This window comes from Vipera berus (assembly GCF_964194415.1).
Source record: "Vipera berus genome assembly, chromosome: 2".
NCBI classification, from domain to species: Eukaryota; Metazoa; Chordata; class Lepidosauria; order Squamata; family Viperidae; genus Vipera; species Vipera berus.
Genome location: NC_138203.1, coordinates 127433596 through 127449418, shown reverse-complemented (window position 1 = coordinate 127449418; position 15823 = coordinate 127433596). Strand labels below are relative to the sequence as shown.

Here is a 15823-nt window from a genome sequence, read left to right as displayed (position 1 = left end):
AACTTTGCTGGTAGAATAAGCCTCTTACTTTTAATACATTTTTCTTTGCAAAGAAAATAGATATGCTTGGAAAAAGTGTATACAAAAGTAGTTCAACTCGTACCTGTAGCAAAATATAATATCAGCAGGATTACAATTATACTAGTTTCAGCTAGTAAAGCAGTGCCCCCAACAGCACAATCCCTTTGAGGCAGGTATTCCATCAGCTTAGTTGAGTCTGCTTGACCACCCTTAAGCCCCTAGTGGCAAGAACTCTCGAAATGATTGATGCTATGAAATGGTGGGTGGGAGTCTCGCAGCTGCAGTTCTTTCAATTACAAAACTGTAGTCATACTATAGAAAAGCAAAACAAAAAATAGGATTACAAAAAAGCACGATCCCCCATATTCAAAACCAGAAGGACCTGCAGCTCATCTAATAATACGTACGTGTGTAAGGGAATGACACACTTGACTTTGCTAAACAAAACTGTGTAGCCCAGATCTGAATGGAACAGGGATCCAGGTCTGAATTAATCTTAATTTTTGCTCACCTCTTTCTCAATGTCAGCAAGAGACTTGATGTGAAAGTTTTTAAATATAGAAAGAGCCTAGAAAATAAAAACAAATTCAGTCATTTGCCAATTAATCTACATTGCAATTTACGGAAATTATTCCTATCAATATTGCTAGAATTTAAACTAATTCCTGCACTAAGTAGATTCCATGGTTCTTCTATTCTTACAATCATTACTTACTCCAAAACAGCTACAGGAAAACATGCTTTCTCATTAGCAACATTCAATTTAATTGAATTAGGTGAGCGAAAGCTCACTAAAGTCTTCTAGTAAGCTTTTTAAAAGTAACTGTGACAGCTGTCGGCACTCCGCCACTCCACCTGACATAGGTTACACTGCATTTTCCCCATTATATTATCTGCATTCCCTCAATTCTTTTAAATTATATTTATTGGATTTTTTCATATATCATCTGTGTGAAGACCACTCCTACCATGTTGGCTGGGAACATTGTTTCAAGTCAGTTGGAGAAAGCCAGACATTTATCACTCTGGGAATGGAACTCAGTCTATACCATTGGGATGAGGAGTTATTTCCATACATATCTGGAACATCTTCAAGCTACTTCCAGTTTAGAGATCCATTTCTAGAAGCTGACCCTTCTGGAATGACATGGCCTGGGGGGGGGGGAGGGGGGGCACGGCAGCAATATTTTTGCAAAGTTTCATTTCCAGAATAAGGAAGGGATATTTGCATAAGGAAGGGATAGTTGTTCCTAGAAAAACTATGGTTTTCATCTATTTTTTTCTTTACACTGTTACTGACTCCAACCGAAAATACTTACAGTGGTACCATGAGTGACATTGTTCTCAAACTTAGGATGCAAAGTAAAGGGGACCCCATCTATGGCTAAGAAGGAAACAAATAGGTTCAGATTGCCAGAAAAGTAACCAGATTTTAAAATGAGTGATTATTTACAGATCAGCGAGGTGGCACACAACAAATCATAATACTGTAGTGAAAGGTTCAAAACTTGTTACAATAATAAAAGGTTAACGATTCGAGTTTACAGAAATACCCTCATAGATTTTCTAAACCCAAGAAAAAGCAACACAGAAGGCTCTTTCTCTGTGCTGTACAAGAAATCACTGCAAAAGTAATGTTTTCAAGAGGCCACTCCATCAATACTTAGAAAATGTAACATAATTCACAGGAAAATGTAACATAATTCACAGGAAAATGTAACATAATTCACATTTTGATGCACAAAATGTAGGAAGCTGCATCACTACAGCCTCATTTCAACAGAATTCCAGAAAGTTGCAAAACAGGCAGCTTCAGGAATACAGGTAACCCTCATATTACAGCCAATGTTACAATGGCACTGAAAAAAGTGACTTATGACTGTTTTTCACATTTATGACCATTACGGCATCCCCATGGTCAGTTGATCAAAATCTGGATGCTTGGCAACTAACTCACATTTATGGCGGTTGCCATATCCTGCGGTCATATGATCCCCTTTTGTGACCTTCTAACAAGCGAAGTGAATGGGAAAACCAGATTCACTTAACAACCGTGTTACTAATTTAACAACTGCGGTGATTCACTTAACAACTGTGGCAAGAAAGGTAAAATGGGGCAAAATTCTTAATACTTAAGAACTTTCTCACTTAGCAACAGAAATTTTGATCATAAGTCAAGGACTGTATGTCAAGAAAACAACTGACAAATTAGTGTAGGTTTGTTCAGTGTTCAGTTACTATATCATGTTCCACTAATCAAGCTGTCACCCTTAAAACTGACCTCTTCTATGATAAGCTAGACTGCCTCAAGAAGGGCTGAGGCTGGTATCAGAATTGCTCTGAGAAAAATCAGGATTAATGCAAAATTAAAAAGCTCTGTAAAGTTTCAAACTTGATCTTTCAAAGGATGCAATTCCTTCCAGAACACATTACATCCCAGATCCCACGTCAATGATCATTCTGATCTGGATTTAATTTTACCTTGTTCACTTTAATCTAGTACCGTATTAAATAGGAACAAATAATGTAATATGACTAAAGACACCACTCAGTTTCCCATTTGCGCCCCATTTACAAGCAGACAAAGCTTCCAGTCTCCCTCTGTTGTGATTCAGGGTCAGCCTGTGGGTTCGGCAGTTGGGTCGGACGACTCAGAGGAGGAGGGGGGTATTGAAGACCTTGCTGAGGGGGTTGAAGATCTTGCTGATGAGAGCCCTCAGCCAGGCCCCTCCCACTTGGTCACCATGGAGACCCAGCTGTGTGAGCCTGACAGCGTGGATGAAGATGACCCACAGCTGGCCCTGTTCAAGGACGCCCGACGCAGGAGGCAGTCAATTAGGAGTAAACAGAGGAAGGCAATGGGGCTCCTTGGAAGGAGGCAGAGAGAAGCCACGCCCTGAACTCTATATAAGGGGAATGTGTGGGAGGGCTGGTTTGCTGAAGGCAACCGCTTGGATAGTTCCTGTTTCTTAAAGCTCCTGTTTCTTGGTTCGTGTCTTGTTTTTGTAGCTATAAATTTGGCAGGCGTAATTCCAGCCTCTTGCCTTCTTGTAAAAGGGGTTGTCCCTGCCTTTTCTGCAGGGCCGGTAGCAGGCTGGTACAGAACACCCTCTGTGTGAAGTGTTTGGATGCCTATGGGGCGCTTGGAAACGGAGCGATTAGGTGTGGGGCATAAGGGCAGCTCCACCCACCACCACCCGCCGCCTCACCTCATGACAGTGGCACTGGTGCAATGTGTGCTCTTCTGCCCCATTGCGGCAGCGAGCAACGGGACGGTGTGGGCAGGCGATTAACTAGGGCTTATTTTGGGAGGTAGGGCTTGTATTAGGCACATGCCAAAAAAACCAGGCTATGGTTTATTTTCTAGGTGTGTCTTAAACATGGTATAATCCAGATAAATCTAAAGTTAAAAGGACTCCCAATTTCAGAACTTCTTTCCTCCTTTAAGCAAAAAACAACATCTTCCTATGGAGAGATATTAATCTTTAACCATGGCATTGGTTCTATCATAACAAATGTAAACAAAGTAGTCGTCATATTACTAGGCTATATATAACAAAAGTTCACATTCCACCTTAGTTATAAAAAAGACCTACGGGACGAACCATGCCAAATTTCAAGAAAGAACAAATATACCTACTGGAACATTTCTTGGAAGTTCAGTTCTATGCTTCTTTCTTCCATAGAAGCAAAATATGCTTTACCTCCTTGAATAGAAGGTACTTACCTGAAATACCACAGGCATTTGATGTATCATATATAGATTCATTTTTCTTAATGGTAGTTTGTCTTTTGGAACCAATAGAAAGAGGGTCTACACTGAAAGGATTAAAACGAAGAAACACATGCGGTCTGTTAGTAGGTTATGAACTGTATTGTTTCAATCATTCCCCAGAATCTATTAGCTTTCATAGGTGCTTGCAGCACCTCAAAAACAAATCTTTGCCCTAGCAATAATTGTAAATGTTTAATTCTTCTTCCTGAGAAAGGGAAGAATTGCACAGTACAAAAATTAATTTTAAAAATTAAAAACTTAATAAATTAAGTGAGTGAAATGTATCATAGAAAAACAACACATATATCAACAGAATAATGCACTTGTTGACACTTGGACAATCATGGCAGAGCCAGAAAGATTACTGATCCCTGTATTCATCAGAAAAGAAGATCTGTTTTGTCCACAAAGTGCTCTCTTTGATACTGGAGATGACCTTGCAAGCACCGAGAATGTGAAAGTATTAAAAGTGGAGAAACTTTCTTATGTAGAGGATCTAAAATATTGTAAGTATATTACAGATAGTCTTCAATTACAATCACAATTAGAACCATTTATCTGCCAGAAGCAAGAGTGAGTCCTTTCAGCAAGTGGCAGCAGCTTACAACATTCCCTGCCAGCTTCCCCACCAATTTTCTGGGAAGCCGGCAGAGAAGTTGCTAAATGGTGATCACGTGATTGTGGAGCACTTGGCAACCTGTCATAAGCAGCCGGATTGCAATCATGTGACCATAGGAGTGGTGGTGCAACATTTAGTAATGGCCAGAAGGGCTTTACAGACAATAAAGCGCTTTTTGAAGGCCATAATTCCAGACCATTGTTAAATTAACAACCTTAAATCAGAACTACTTGCAAACCTTCCCCTTCTTTTGTCGCTCTTCAGGTGCAAGTTGCTCTTTGCAACAGATAGACTCTTCTGCCATGTAGGTTATTCGTGTGAGTTAGGGTTGTAAAAATCATTGTTAAAACAGTACATGAGCAAGTTTACTGGAGAAACTTGCTTATTCCATGCGGGGCCGATGAGTATATGGTGAAACTAAGATAATGACTCAACAGAAACAAGACCTAATCATATTGGCAGTAAGAGACACTGAACACAATGGGATTTTGCTTAGCAACAGTGTGAATTAACAAAGGCCTCAGAAAGAGTGCTTTACAGTTTGTAAAGCAGTTCCAACAATTAGAAACGTCATATGCGTGTGCGCGCGTACACACACACACACACACACACACACACTCCAGTCATGTGATTGCAAGCCAGGTGTTTGGCAACCTGCTTGCACGTATAACTGACTACCAACTGACTACCAAGTCCCCGCAATCATAGGCACTCCTATGGGCACTGCCAAAGGATTTTGGCTCCAGGCATGCTTGCATGGAACTGAAATCCTTTGGGCCTGCTTCCCTGGAGCTACAGTAAAATCCTTCATGCCTGCTTGCACGAAGCTGAAATGGTTTGGCAGGGAGCTCTTTCAGCCAGCTCCTAGACAAAGGGAAGCTGAAATCCAAGCAGGATTTTCAGCCCGAGTGGAAAAGCAGCAGAGTAAGGTAAGGAGCACAGGATGCCTCAAGAAAGTAATGGAGGCCCAGTGCAGGCCACATGTAAGTGTCTCCCCATTGTCCTGAGGCCCCCTGCAATCCTTGCCTAGGATTAAGTTTGCATAACAACCCATGAGAATGCTTTAACGACCAAGAGTCCTTAGATTGCCATCATTGAGCAGTCTCGTGATATCTTGCTTAATGACCACTTCAATCAGCATCTAAGATTACAGTCCTAATTGTAGTTGTTAAATGAGAACTACCTGTAAGCATGGATTAGCTTGTTTTTCTTGTAACCCAGCACAAAAAAACTCTTATTGATCTGATTTGGATACAGAATAGTTTTTATGTGTATGCACACAGGGATCAATTAACTTTACAAATCCAACATTCTATTTTGGACAATTAATTTTTGCAGTAGTTATTAATTCATTCATTACTTGTTATCTTTTTTGCTATAGAAATCACAGCCCATGTTCTCTTGTACTTTTAGTTCTACAAGACATTGCCACTAATTGATTGCCCTTTTTATCTAAATTACCAGGGCACTCCAAAAAATTTTATTTGCAATATTTGTTAGACAACCAGGATTAGTCTACCCCTATAAGTAGCAAAATGCTGCTACACTATGTAGAAACTTTGCCCACAAATGGTTACCAACAGTTATTGATGTCAAGAGTTAACTTTGTTTTACTGAATGTATTTTTATAGCTCAATTAACTGCTACCACTTTTACACAACCAGTATATCTGAGCTTGTCCTTGTCTTCATCAGACGTATGCATGAGGTTTTAATTAATTTACCTCATGAATGAAAGCTTCACTAACTTTTAACCTAAAATTATCCTCACTTCTGTAAATAGAATAGAAATAGGAATAAAATAGGAGCTGGAAGGGACCTTGGAGGTCTTCTAGTCCAGCCCCCTGCTCAAACAGGAGAACCTATACCATCTCAGACAAGTGATCGTCTAGTTTTTTCTTAAAAACCTCCAGTGATGGAGCACCCACGATTTCTGAAGGCAAGCAAGAATATCTAATTTCTCTGTATTGTTCTGCATTATCCTTATTTTATCTAAAAAAAAAATTCTAACTTGGATGCTTCCAGAAGTAGACAATTAAATACTGCTTATTTATTTCATCTAGCATTCTGAGGCGCAATTGTAACCATCCTCAGAAGAGTCTTAATGTTAAGAAATCTCTTCCAACATTGCTTAAGACCCCATCTTTCTGGTTCTGCTATCATCAATCTTTTTATAGGCCTTTTTCTTTAGTCCTACAAACCCACTCAAGCTGCTTTTTGCCTGATGACAGTTAGCTTGGTTCATATGTAGTCCGAGAGATGGATAAACGAATGGAAGCAGCCAACAATACTGTTACATGATATGTTTTCGCATGTACGGGTTCTATTATATAATGAAAAAATGATCAAAACTTACTTTGATGTTTCTAATGACAGCTGGTTCATTTCTAGACTGATACTCCTTGGTTTGGGAAGGGGTTTAGGTTTGTTTATGTATTCTTTTTTACACCAAAGGGCAAAACCACTTATTTCCCTAGGTGAGAGGAAGATAAATAAAATCTGTAAGTCTTTTAAAACGGAGACAATGTGTGACGGCAGAGGACATGGATAGCGGCACCTCACCCAACGCGTATGTAATTGGGGATCACTTTGCTCTTGCTGCTTAGCATGATGGCACACACAGCTGTTTCTGCCACACCCATTGGAATCAGCTTGACGCACAGCCTCTTCTTCTTAGAGACAGAGGTTTCTATAATAAGAGACAGAAAAATAAGGCTACAATCAAAAAACATTGGAACAACAGACATTCTGCCTTCAGAAGCAGGAAAATTACTGTATGCATCCAAGAAAGGCCCAGGTACAAGCAAAATGTCATCTTTTGATTGATAATGCCTGAACATAACTCCATTTATTGCAGAAAATCTGTACGTTATTCTATGAAGGCTAGTTTTACGTCCACTTCTATGTTATTTCCAAATGTATATATAAATACATAACATTCTCTAAATTAAGTTGGGGGGAAAAACTTTTTGCACTGGAGGAATGCATTTTAAAAATTAATAATATTCTGCAATGATCATAGCAGCATAGTAGGAAGATATTCTGGCTTATTTTCTGATGGATTCAGTAAAATAAATGCCTTCAATCTAGATGTTTCTTACTCAGGGATAGTCCTTGACTTAACAATAATTTGTTTAGCTACCAAAGTTATGATGGTGCTCCTTATGAGTGCTCCTCACATGATCGTTGCAGCACCCTGTGGTCACATGATCACAATATGGGCGCTTGGCAACTGGCTCGCATTTATAACAGTTGCAACAATCCAGAGTTCATGTGATCACCTTTTGCAACCTTCCCAGTCAGCTTCTGACGAGTAAGGTTAATGGGGAGGAAGCTGGTAGGGAAGGTCAAAAATAATGGTCATGTGATAGTTTGCTTAATTACCATGATGATTTGCTTAATGACTATGAAAACAATTATAAAATTGGGTGCGGACACCTGATGCCTCACTAACACTAACAACAGATCTTCCAGTCTCAGATGGGGTCGTATATTGAGGAGTGCTTATAAAGAGAAACTTGAAAAATCATTCTATCAGATACTGGTCTTTTGTAGCTGAATGTGTGCATATGGTCTTTTTTGTCAAAAGTATGTTTGTGGTGTTCTAATGGCCACCTAAGAAGGGCCTGCAAGCCTACTCTTAATAAAAATAGCAAACAATTTGAAAATGTACTAATGCAAAGTGCCAACGCAGAATGCTTAAACCACAAATTGTTTTCACATGATGCACGTAAGTTTCTTTAATGACAAAGACAAGCCAAACCTATTATAAAATGCTGCACATATGGAAGATGCACACATGCATACATGCCAGCATGCACACACACCCTATCTTTGAAGATTCAAGGGCTCTTTTAACTGACTTTATGGAAATGATTCAGGAACAGAACAAAATGTATCTAGATATGGACTAGCAAACTAGACTTTCAAATACTATAGAATTTAACACGTGCATTATAAAATAATAGTCCTGTAATAATAGTTCTCCATCAATTATATTTTGATTTTCTGGATAAGAATTTTTGCTAGGAGTCCCTATGGAGAAATTTCAACTATATAATAAGCACATGGTAAGCTTGTATATTTAATTAAGTATATATAATTTCCTATTTTTTCCTATAAATTTAAATTAAAACAACAATACACATATCTATGTGTGTTAATAAATATTCAATTAGCATATAAAATATAAGGTTTTGTATTTTTTTCTCTTTTTGCATACAAAATCTAACTCCTAAAAAAGAATAGATAAGATTAATGAACGTTTGCCACAACAATAACACCTGATAGTTTGTCCCAATCACAAAGTTACGTTGGAAATAGATTTGGACATTATGTTCATTTGCATAATTCACCTCTGTAAGAAGAAGAAAAAATCCAAATGCATCACAAATGTTGCTTTATCACAGCAACTGGGAATGGTAGAAAAAGAAAATTGAATTCATGACCACTCATATAGGTAGTTCTCAACTTACGATGGTAATTGAGACTGGAAATCTGGTTGTAAGCTGCTGCAGTCGTAAATCAAGGCATCCACATGACGAAGTAATTTTGTGGCCTCTTTTAGGACTGTCATTAAGTGAACTCATTCATTTGAATGGGTGTTTTTTGCCAGAAACTGGCAAAAAATATTGTAAATCATGGTCATATGACTGCAGAGTGCCACAACCGATCATAAAGCTGACCTGTCCAAAATGCAATCAAATGACTGCTGGGGACAGCACAACCATTTTCAACTCCTGGGAGTGCTTTATGGGCTGTAAAGTACCCTCTGGGAGTGCATTTTGAGCCATAAAGCACTCATTCGGTGGCTGCTATAACTTTTAACACTCATAAAATGATCGGTAGTAAATCAAGGACTACCTGTAATGGAATGAAACACAAATATGTACAAACAGATGGGCACCTCTCACTTTAGGGAACAGAAGCATTGTAACAGTCACAGTCATTACAGCATCTTTCATTAGAAAATGGAAATAAATCCTATTAGAAATTCTATTCTATGTCATATTCATTTTATTTTTTGGAGACTTCAATCATGATTTTCCATGTTTATAATAATTATAACTTGCAATATTCAGTAGTTAGTGCTACAGGTTAGCTGTTACGTTTGCACATAGCTTTTCCCTAAACTACGTGCCAATGTTTAAGAGGACATATTAGACTGCTATAGCAGCTTTAGAACAAACCAGAATAAAATGAGCTAAATAGCCAGGGAGACTCACTTAAATCCACAATTTCTTTAGCATATGTATATCCAGAAGGTAATGGCGATTTCTCACTCAGGATCACAACATCATATAATACATCTCCAGTTGGATTCTGGAAAGAAGCAGATTCCAAAATAGTCACCAGCCACACTATCTGCACCTAGCTTCAATTTCAACCTTCTTACCGAAGCATCCTTCTTACCAAAGCGTCTACAGATACAGTAAAACAGAGGTAATATCCATATTTTTGTGCAAATCCTTTCCCAAAGTTAGCAGGTGCTCCTTCCACAGTTGTTGTGATCTAAGAAAAATGAGGTGGAGGGGGAAGAGAGATTTTTATCAAACAAGGAAAAAAAGCACGAGCCAGAATTCTCCCAATATTTCCTGGAGATTCATAAAACTAAACCTGAATCTTCATGCACACAAAGTATGACATTTACTGGTGATTTGTCTAATGTTGACAGGTCCCCAACTTCACATATGGAAGCATTCTGAACAAACAATTCTCTTCTCATGTTCAGAATACAGCAACAGGTGTTACAGTTTAGGTTTATCAGAAAAGATTAATCTCATACAGATTTCCTCTGAAAATATTTTTAATGTTGGATGACATTGGAAAGGCTTGGTTTGCTTGATAAAAAGTACGTGCACATATGAAGAGATGAAACAAATTCTGCAATGAAATATTAGGATCTGTGTCATTCATTGCTTAAAGAAATATCCAGAAATTCACCCACTGATAAGATCAGATCGCAAGTGGATGCAAAATATGAAAAGAGAAAACAGGGCCGGGCAGGTAGCTAATAAAAAATGTGGAACAAACGGAGGACATTAGGCAGTGAAGTAGAGAAGAACCCAAGGACTTAGTCAGGATTAAATACAACCAAACCAGTTTGGTGCTTATAGGGGTAGTGTGTTCTCATTCCTATGGAGACTGATAACTAATAAAAACAACAGATATGATTCCTCACCAATTTATCATCACCAATGCTATCAAGTAATCACCCTCTGAGATCAGATCTCTCCTTCTTCTAGAATCTGTTCCTCACTGCCGCTTTCAGCGACATTGCAAAGTCCTACCTATCTAGCTACCTTATCAGTCACAGCTTCCTTTTCTAATAACAGGATGCTCAGAAGTAGACTTAACTAAAACTCCAACAGATACATTTCCAGCGATAAATGGCTTTTACTGAACAGAGACAACAATTACTTGGGATAACACTGATTTATCCCACTCAAAACAATATTCTAATGCCTAAAAGCATACGGTTTTTGAAAATGTTTTAAAACCTGCAAGGAGACTTTAATTTTCCTCCTTAATTTGCTTATTATTCAGACCTCTTTGGTGAAGATCTTAACCTCTTCATTATCCCCCGTTCATTTTTTTTCTAAAATTAGTCCTTAATTTTCCAAACCCTTGATTTTGTTTTTACCACCATTTTTGCCCAGTTTCTTCTCACTGCCACTTCCCAACTTACCCCAACTCCCGAACTTATTTGAAGGACCGCCTCTCCCTACTGACATCTATCTGTCCCACTGAGTTTGGTTTGAGAGGCATGTTGCGGGTCTTGTCAGCTAGGGAATTCCAACCCCATGGCGAGATAGGCAGCAAATAAATTTAACAAATAAATAAAATAAAATCTGACAGGACTTATGAGGAAAGCCTTTTTTTGCCATGGCCCCCACCCTGTGGAACATCCTTTCTCTGAGGGGAGGTTGGCCCCAACTCTTTCTCTGAAGGGAGGTTGGCCCCAACTCTTCCAAAAGGCCCTCCAAACATGGTTTTGTTTAATGAGCTTAGTGATCCTGTGGTACAGTGGGACCTGTCAGATGATTATATAGTATGACTATTAACTGTATGCTTGAACAACCACCGGTATACAAAAGAGCTGGGACAGTGACTCCCATCAGTAGTCATCATTATGAAATGATACTACTGGATGGGCAAATTAAACTTTAATAAGAGATACCTAATGTATCCCAAAGCCACACTATACAAGAATTTGTACATGATTAACAGTATTTTGAGACTGAAAGCATACTAGTAGGTAGTGCAATGACTTCAAAAGAATTCTCCTGCAATGACTGGATTGATCCATCCACAATACTGTCATCACATTCTAGACCAGTTGCAGCTTCCAGAATGCCTCCATAAATTGCCTCATATAGAGAGCATTACAGCAGACATAATTGAATCTAACTACTAAATCCAATATTATCAGACAGTTATTAGAGTATAGCAACTCATTCTCTGCAAGATTAGTCTGACATGTCGCATTCAAATCCTAGCAGCTTCGATGCACGATTAAGGGTTTGTATAGCATCCCTGGCTCAGCCTTGTGACATGGCATACAGCTGAATGTTGTTGGTGTACTGACATTTCATTCCTGTTAAAAGATTTTGCCCAGTGATCTATATAATTTTGGGGCGAGCACTAACCATGTGGCACCCCATCCTGAAGGATCCAAGGGCTGCATTCTCTATGAGGACTGAAGCAATCCTCAGATAATACCCAGGTCTTGTGGATGGTCCAGAATGTTATCAAAAACCAAGGGGGTACGTAAAAATGGGCAAAGATAACTGACTAAAGTATCCAAGGCTATTTCTGTCCCAGAAACTGGTCTGAATCTTGACTAATAGGAATACAGCTATTACCAATCACAGGTAGCTGGTTTACTAATTTGCTTCATTGATCGGGAAGAGGGTCCATGCAAACAAATCTATCGTTTCAGGGAGTCACCCTATCGCAGAATTTGAGAGGCCCTGCTGTAAAACTAATGTTCAACATATAACAAATGTTATTGGTTTAAAAAACGGGCAGGCGGACAGCCAGCACTGGCTCAGGGGCCAATGACTTGTGTCCACAATTGAGCACAAAATTTCTGTTGTTAAGTGAGACATTTGTTAAGTGAGACTTGCCCCATTTCACAACCCTTCTTGCCACAGATATTTAAGCGAATCACTGCAGTTAATAAGTTACCGTATTTTTCGGCGTATAAGACGACCCGGCGTATAAGACGACCCCCTACTTTTAAGAAGTTTTTCAAGGTTTTGTCTTATACGCCGGAAAATACTTACATGCCCTGCCCGTCGCAGAGGAGGCGAAGGCCCGACTGGCCCCACCGGCCCTCCCGCTGCTCCCGCGCTTCTGCCGGCCCCCGAGGCGTAGTGTTTCCCAGGCGGCAGGCAGCGCCGGAGGGCAGCCGCCACCCCGCCACGGCCGGCGCCCCTCCTGCTTCCCCCCCCAGGCCTGGAACTTCTCCCATTGGGCGCAGGGCGGGGCAGCTCCGCCCGAAGCCTCTTTTTTAGAACTCGTGCGCTTCCCTCTCACTGTCGGCCGAGGCGCGCTCGGCCCGGGCTCCCGGTCCCTCTTCCCGGCCGGCTTCCCACCCTGCCCCTCATGGAGCTGGACTGGGCGTGCAGCCTCTCGGTGTGGCTGCTTTTCCTGGGCACCTTCTCCTCCCCCCGCGCTCCGCTCCTTCCCAGCTCACTTGCTGCCGGAAAGCATGCTGCTTGGCAGCGGCCTGCAGGAACCCTACAGAGGGCGCGCGCAGGCGCAGAGCGAGGCCCCGCCCTCCCCAGGGACTTGTAGTGCAGCAACCAGATTGACTTCTGATCAGCGCTTCTTCGGGGCACACATGGCCGGGAAAGTGCGTCAGAGTCCCAGGTACCTGTAAGGCGATCAGCCTGCTTCTCCCCCATTGCCCCGCGTGAGTGCCTCGCTGGCCACCGAACCCTGCCTTTTGAGCAGGAGCGGCCTTGCCCTGCTTGCCCTTGGCCGCCTCCGCGGGTACCACTCTGGCGCAGAGCAGGCGAGGCCAGTTCCCGTTTGGCCCGCCAGCTCTGGGAGAGCTCCGCACGAGCGCCTCGCCGGCTGCTGAACCCTGCCTTTTGAGCAGGAGCGGCTGTCAAGCCCCGGGCTCGACAATCAACCGAAGTGGGGGGGGGGAATCCGTGCAGCAACCCGGCTACCTGGCCTGCCAGCCGCTCGTTGCTCCGCTGATCAGCTGGGAGGCTGAGACTCCGGATTTGAGCCACCGACAGAGCACAGCACAGGGAAGACGTGCCAAAGCTCATTCCAGAGCCTCCCGCTGCTGGAAGCCTGCTTGCAAAAAGCAGGGCGGGCAGTAGCAGCTGCTCACGGCGCCTCCTTCCCCCCCCTCCCGCCGCCCTCTCGCCTCACGAAACGGCCTTAGTCCGGCGCGCAGCTCCAATCCCGGCCACCAGGCTGGCTCGTCTCCGACAGCACCGCCCGGCGGAAGCGCATCCCCGCAGGGGGGAGAGCGGTGCTGGTGACAGGCGAGTCCGGCGGGCACGAGGCCCTCCCCTCGGGCCAAGAGCCAACAGGCAGCGCCGCCTTCGCGTGGGGAGAGCCGCCCAACGCTCCCGCCCAGCCGTGTCCCGGAGCCGCGCCGGAGTTTTTTTTCCGGCGTATAAGACGACCCGGCGTATAAGACAACCCCCCAACTTTTGAGATTTTCAGGGGTTCAAAAGTCGTCTTATACGCCGGAAAATACGGTAGTAACCTGGTTGTTAAGTGAATCTGGCTTCCCCATTGACTTTGCTCATCAGAAGGTTGCAAAAGGTGATCCCATGACTTTGGGACCCAGCAATGGTCAGAAGTACGAGTCAGTTGCCAGGCATCTGAATTTTGATCACACGGTCACGGGGAACGCTACCAAGATCAACAACTGTGGAAAAACGGTCATCAGTCACATTTTTCCGTCTCGTCGTCACATGATGACGGGGAACGCTATCAAGATCACCACTGTGGAAAAACGGTCATCAGTCACAGGTTTCAGTGCCGTTGTAACTTCGAATGGTCACTAAACGAGCTGTTGTAAGTCGAGGACTACCTGTACTGAAGCCAGCAGTAACAAAAAACGCGTTTCCGGGATGTAGGGAAATCTCCACTCAAGCTTCCGACTTCTTAAATTAGCTCTTCCGTCTTCCCGCCCCGGCAATTTATTTTTAAAGAGAGGCAGGCAGGACGGGGAAAACGGGAAGCCGGAGCAGTGGGAAGGGCCAGCAAGGTAAGTTAGTCAGTAGGGATAAAGCAGAGGTCTTCAAACTTGGCCCTTTTATGACTTGTGGACTTCAACTCCCAGAATTCCTGAGCCAGCATGCCCAGCTGGGAATTCTGGGAGTTGAAGTCCACAAGTCATAAAAGCACCAAGGTTCCCCACCCATGGCCTAGAACAGGGGTCTTCAAACTTGGCCCTTTTATGACTTGTGGATTTCAACTCCCAGAATTCTTCAGCCAGCGTGCCTGGCTGAGGAATTCTGGGAGTTGAAGTCTACAAGTCATAAAAGGGCCAAGTTTGAAGACCCCTGGGATAAAGCTTTTCCTCTCTTCCTAGCCCAGGGGTAGGCAACCTCGGCTCTTTTATTGACTCGTGGACTTCAACTCCCAGAATTCCTGAGTCAGCCTAGCTGACTCAGGAATTCTGGGAGTTGGAGTCCACGAGTCATTAAAAGAGCCGAGGTTGCCTACCCCTGTCCTAGCCTCTCTTGACAGGAAAGAAAGACCGCGAGCTTCAACCCTCGAGCTCCCGCCGGGAGGTTTCTTTCCCTCGGAGACGGGGAGGAGACGAGACTGCTTTTCTCACCGGAATCCAGCCAGCAACCGGCACATTGGACGAAGTCCAGCCCAGCCCGGTAAGCGGAGCGTTCATGCCAGCTCTAGGGGCGGTTCAACCGTTTTCGAACACAGGAAGCCGTTAAAATACGAAGAAAAAGAACGGAAAAAAAACAAAAACCCCAAAACCGTCCGCCGACAGAAACGTCCAAGGTTACGGGAAGCGAAGAGAACGAAAGCCCTCGGGAGTTTCTCGACCCGCCTCTTACAACAGACGCGTTTAAGAACGGAGCCTGCCCTGATTGGCGGGCCGTTTCTGCAAGGTACCCTCCAATTAAAAAGTTTGCGCTTGTTTGGTTTCTCTTCGTCACGAAAACCGGGCTAACGTGGCGCGCACGCGCCTTGGGCGATCTTTTCTGCCTTGCCTTTCCCCTCCCCCGCCCTCCCCCTTTTACCCTTTAGTCTCCCTTTGGATCTAGGAAGGGCTCGTTAAAGCAGAAATTCGGGAGCTGAGATCTGTAACGTTACTGAGCTATCGCATGCTAGAGCACCAGCGTGTTCAAGGGGACGCTGTGAAGCTTAGACGTTTGATTTCCACTTCAGGTTTTACAGGCAAATCCT

General features: G+C 42.8%; 1 protein-coding gene across 1 annotated transcript; it reads right to left on the bottom strand.

Annotated features, from left to right (window-relative positions):
* Nucleotides 1–11: 11 nt before the first annotated feature.
* MVB12A (multivesicular body subunit 12A) lies at nucleotides 12–15482 on the bottom strand. Its single transcript, XM_081316583.1, has 9 exons — nucleotides 15234–15482; nucleotides 9827–9925; nucleotides 9640–9736; nucleotides 6977–7103; nucleotides 6771–6887; nucleotides 3749–3840; nucleotides 1341–1405; nucleotides 533–589; nucleotides 12–333 (listed from the first exon to the last, which is right to left on the bottom strand). Exons 1-9 carry the CDS (start codon nucleotides 15297–15299, stop codon nucleotides 271–273), a joined length of 783 nt encoding a protein of 260 aa, XP_081172709.1. The 5' UTR covers nucleotides 15300–15482; the 3' UTR covers nucleotides 12–270.
* Between the last annotated feature and the right edge of the window lie 341 nt (nucleotides 15483–15823).

Bases quoted from the DNA above. Each gene is read 5' to 3' on its own strand.
- MVB12A (XM_081316583.1), bottom strand. From the start codon at position 15,299: ATGAACGCTCCGCTTACCGGGCTGGGCTGGACTTCGTCCAATGTGCCG. The intron at 7,104-9,639 runs GTGAGTCTCCCT...CTCTTATTATAG, and splicing joins TAAAGAAATTGTGGATTTAA to AAACCTCTGTCTCTAAGAAG. The intron at 3,841-6,770 runs GTAAGTTTTGAT...TAATCCTTTCAG, and splicing joins CTGTCATTAGAAACATCAAA to TGTAGACCCTCTTTCTATTG.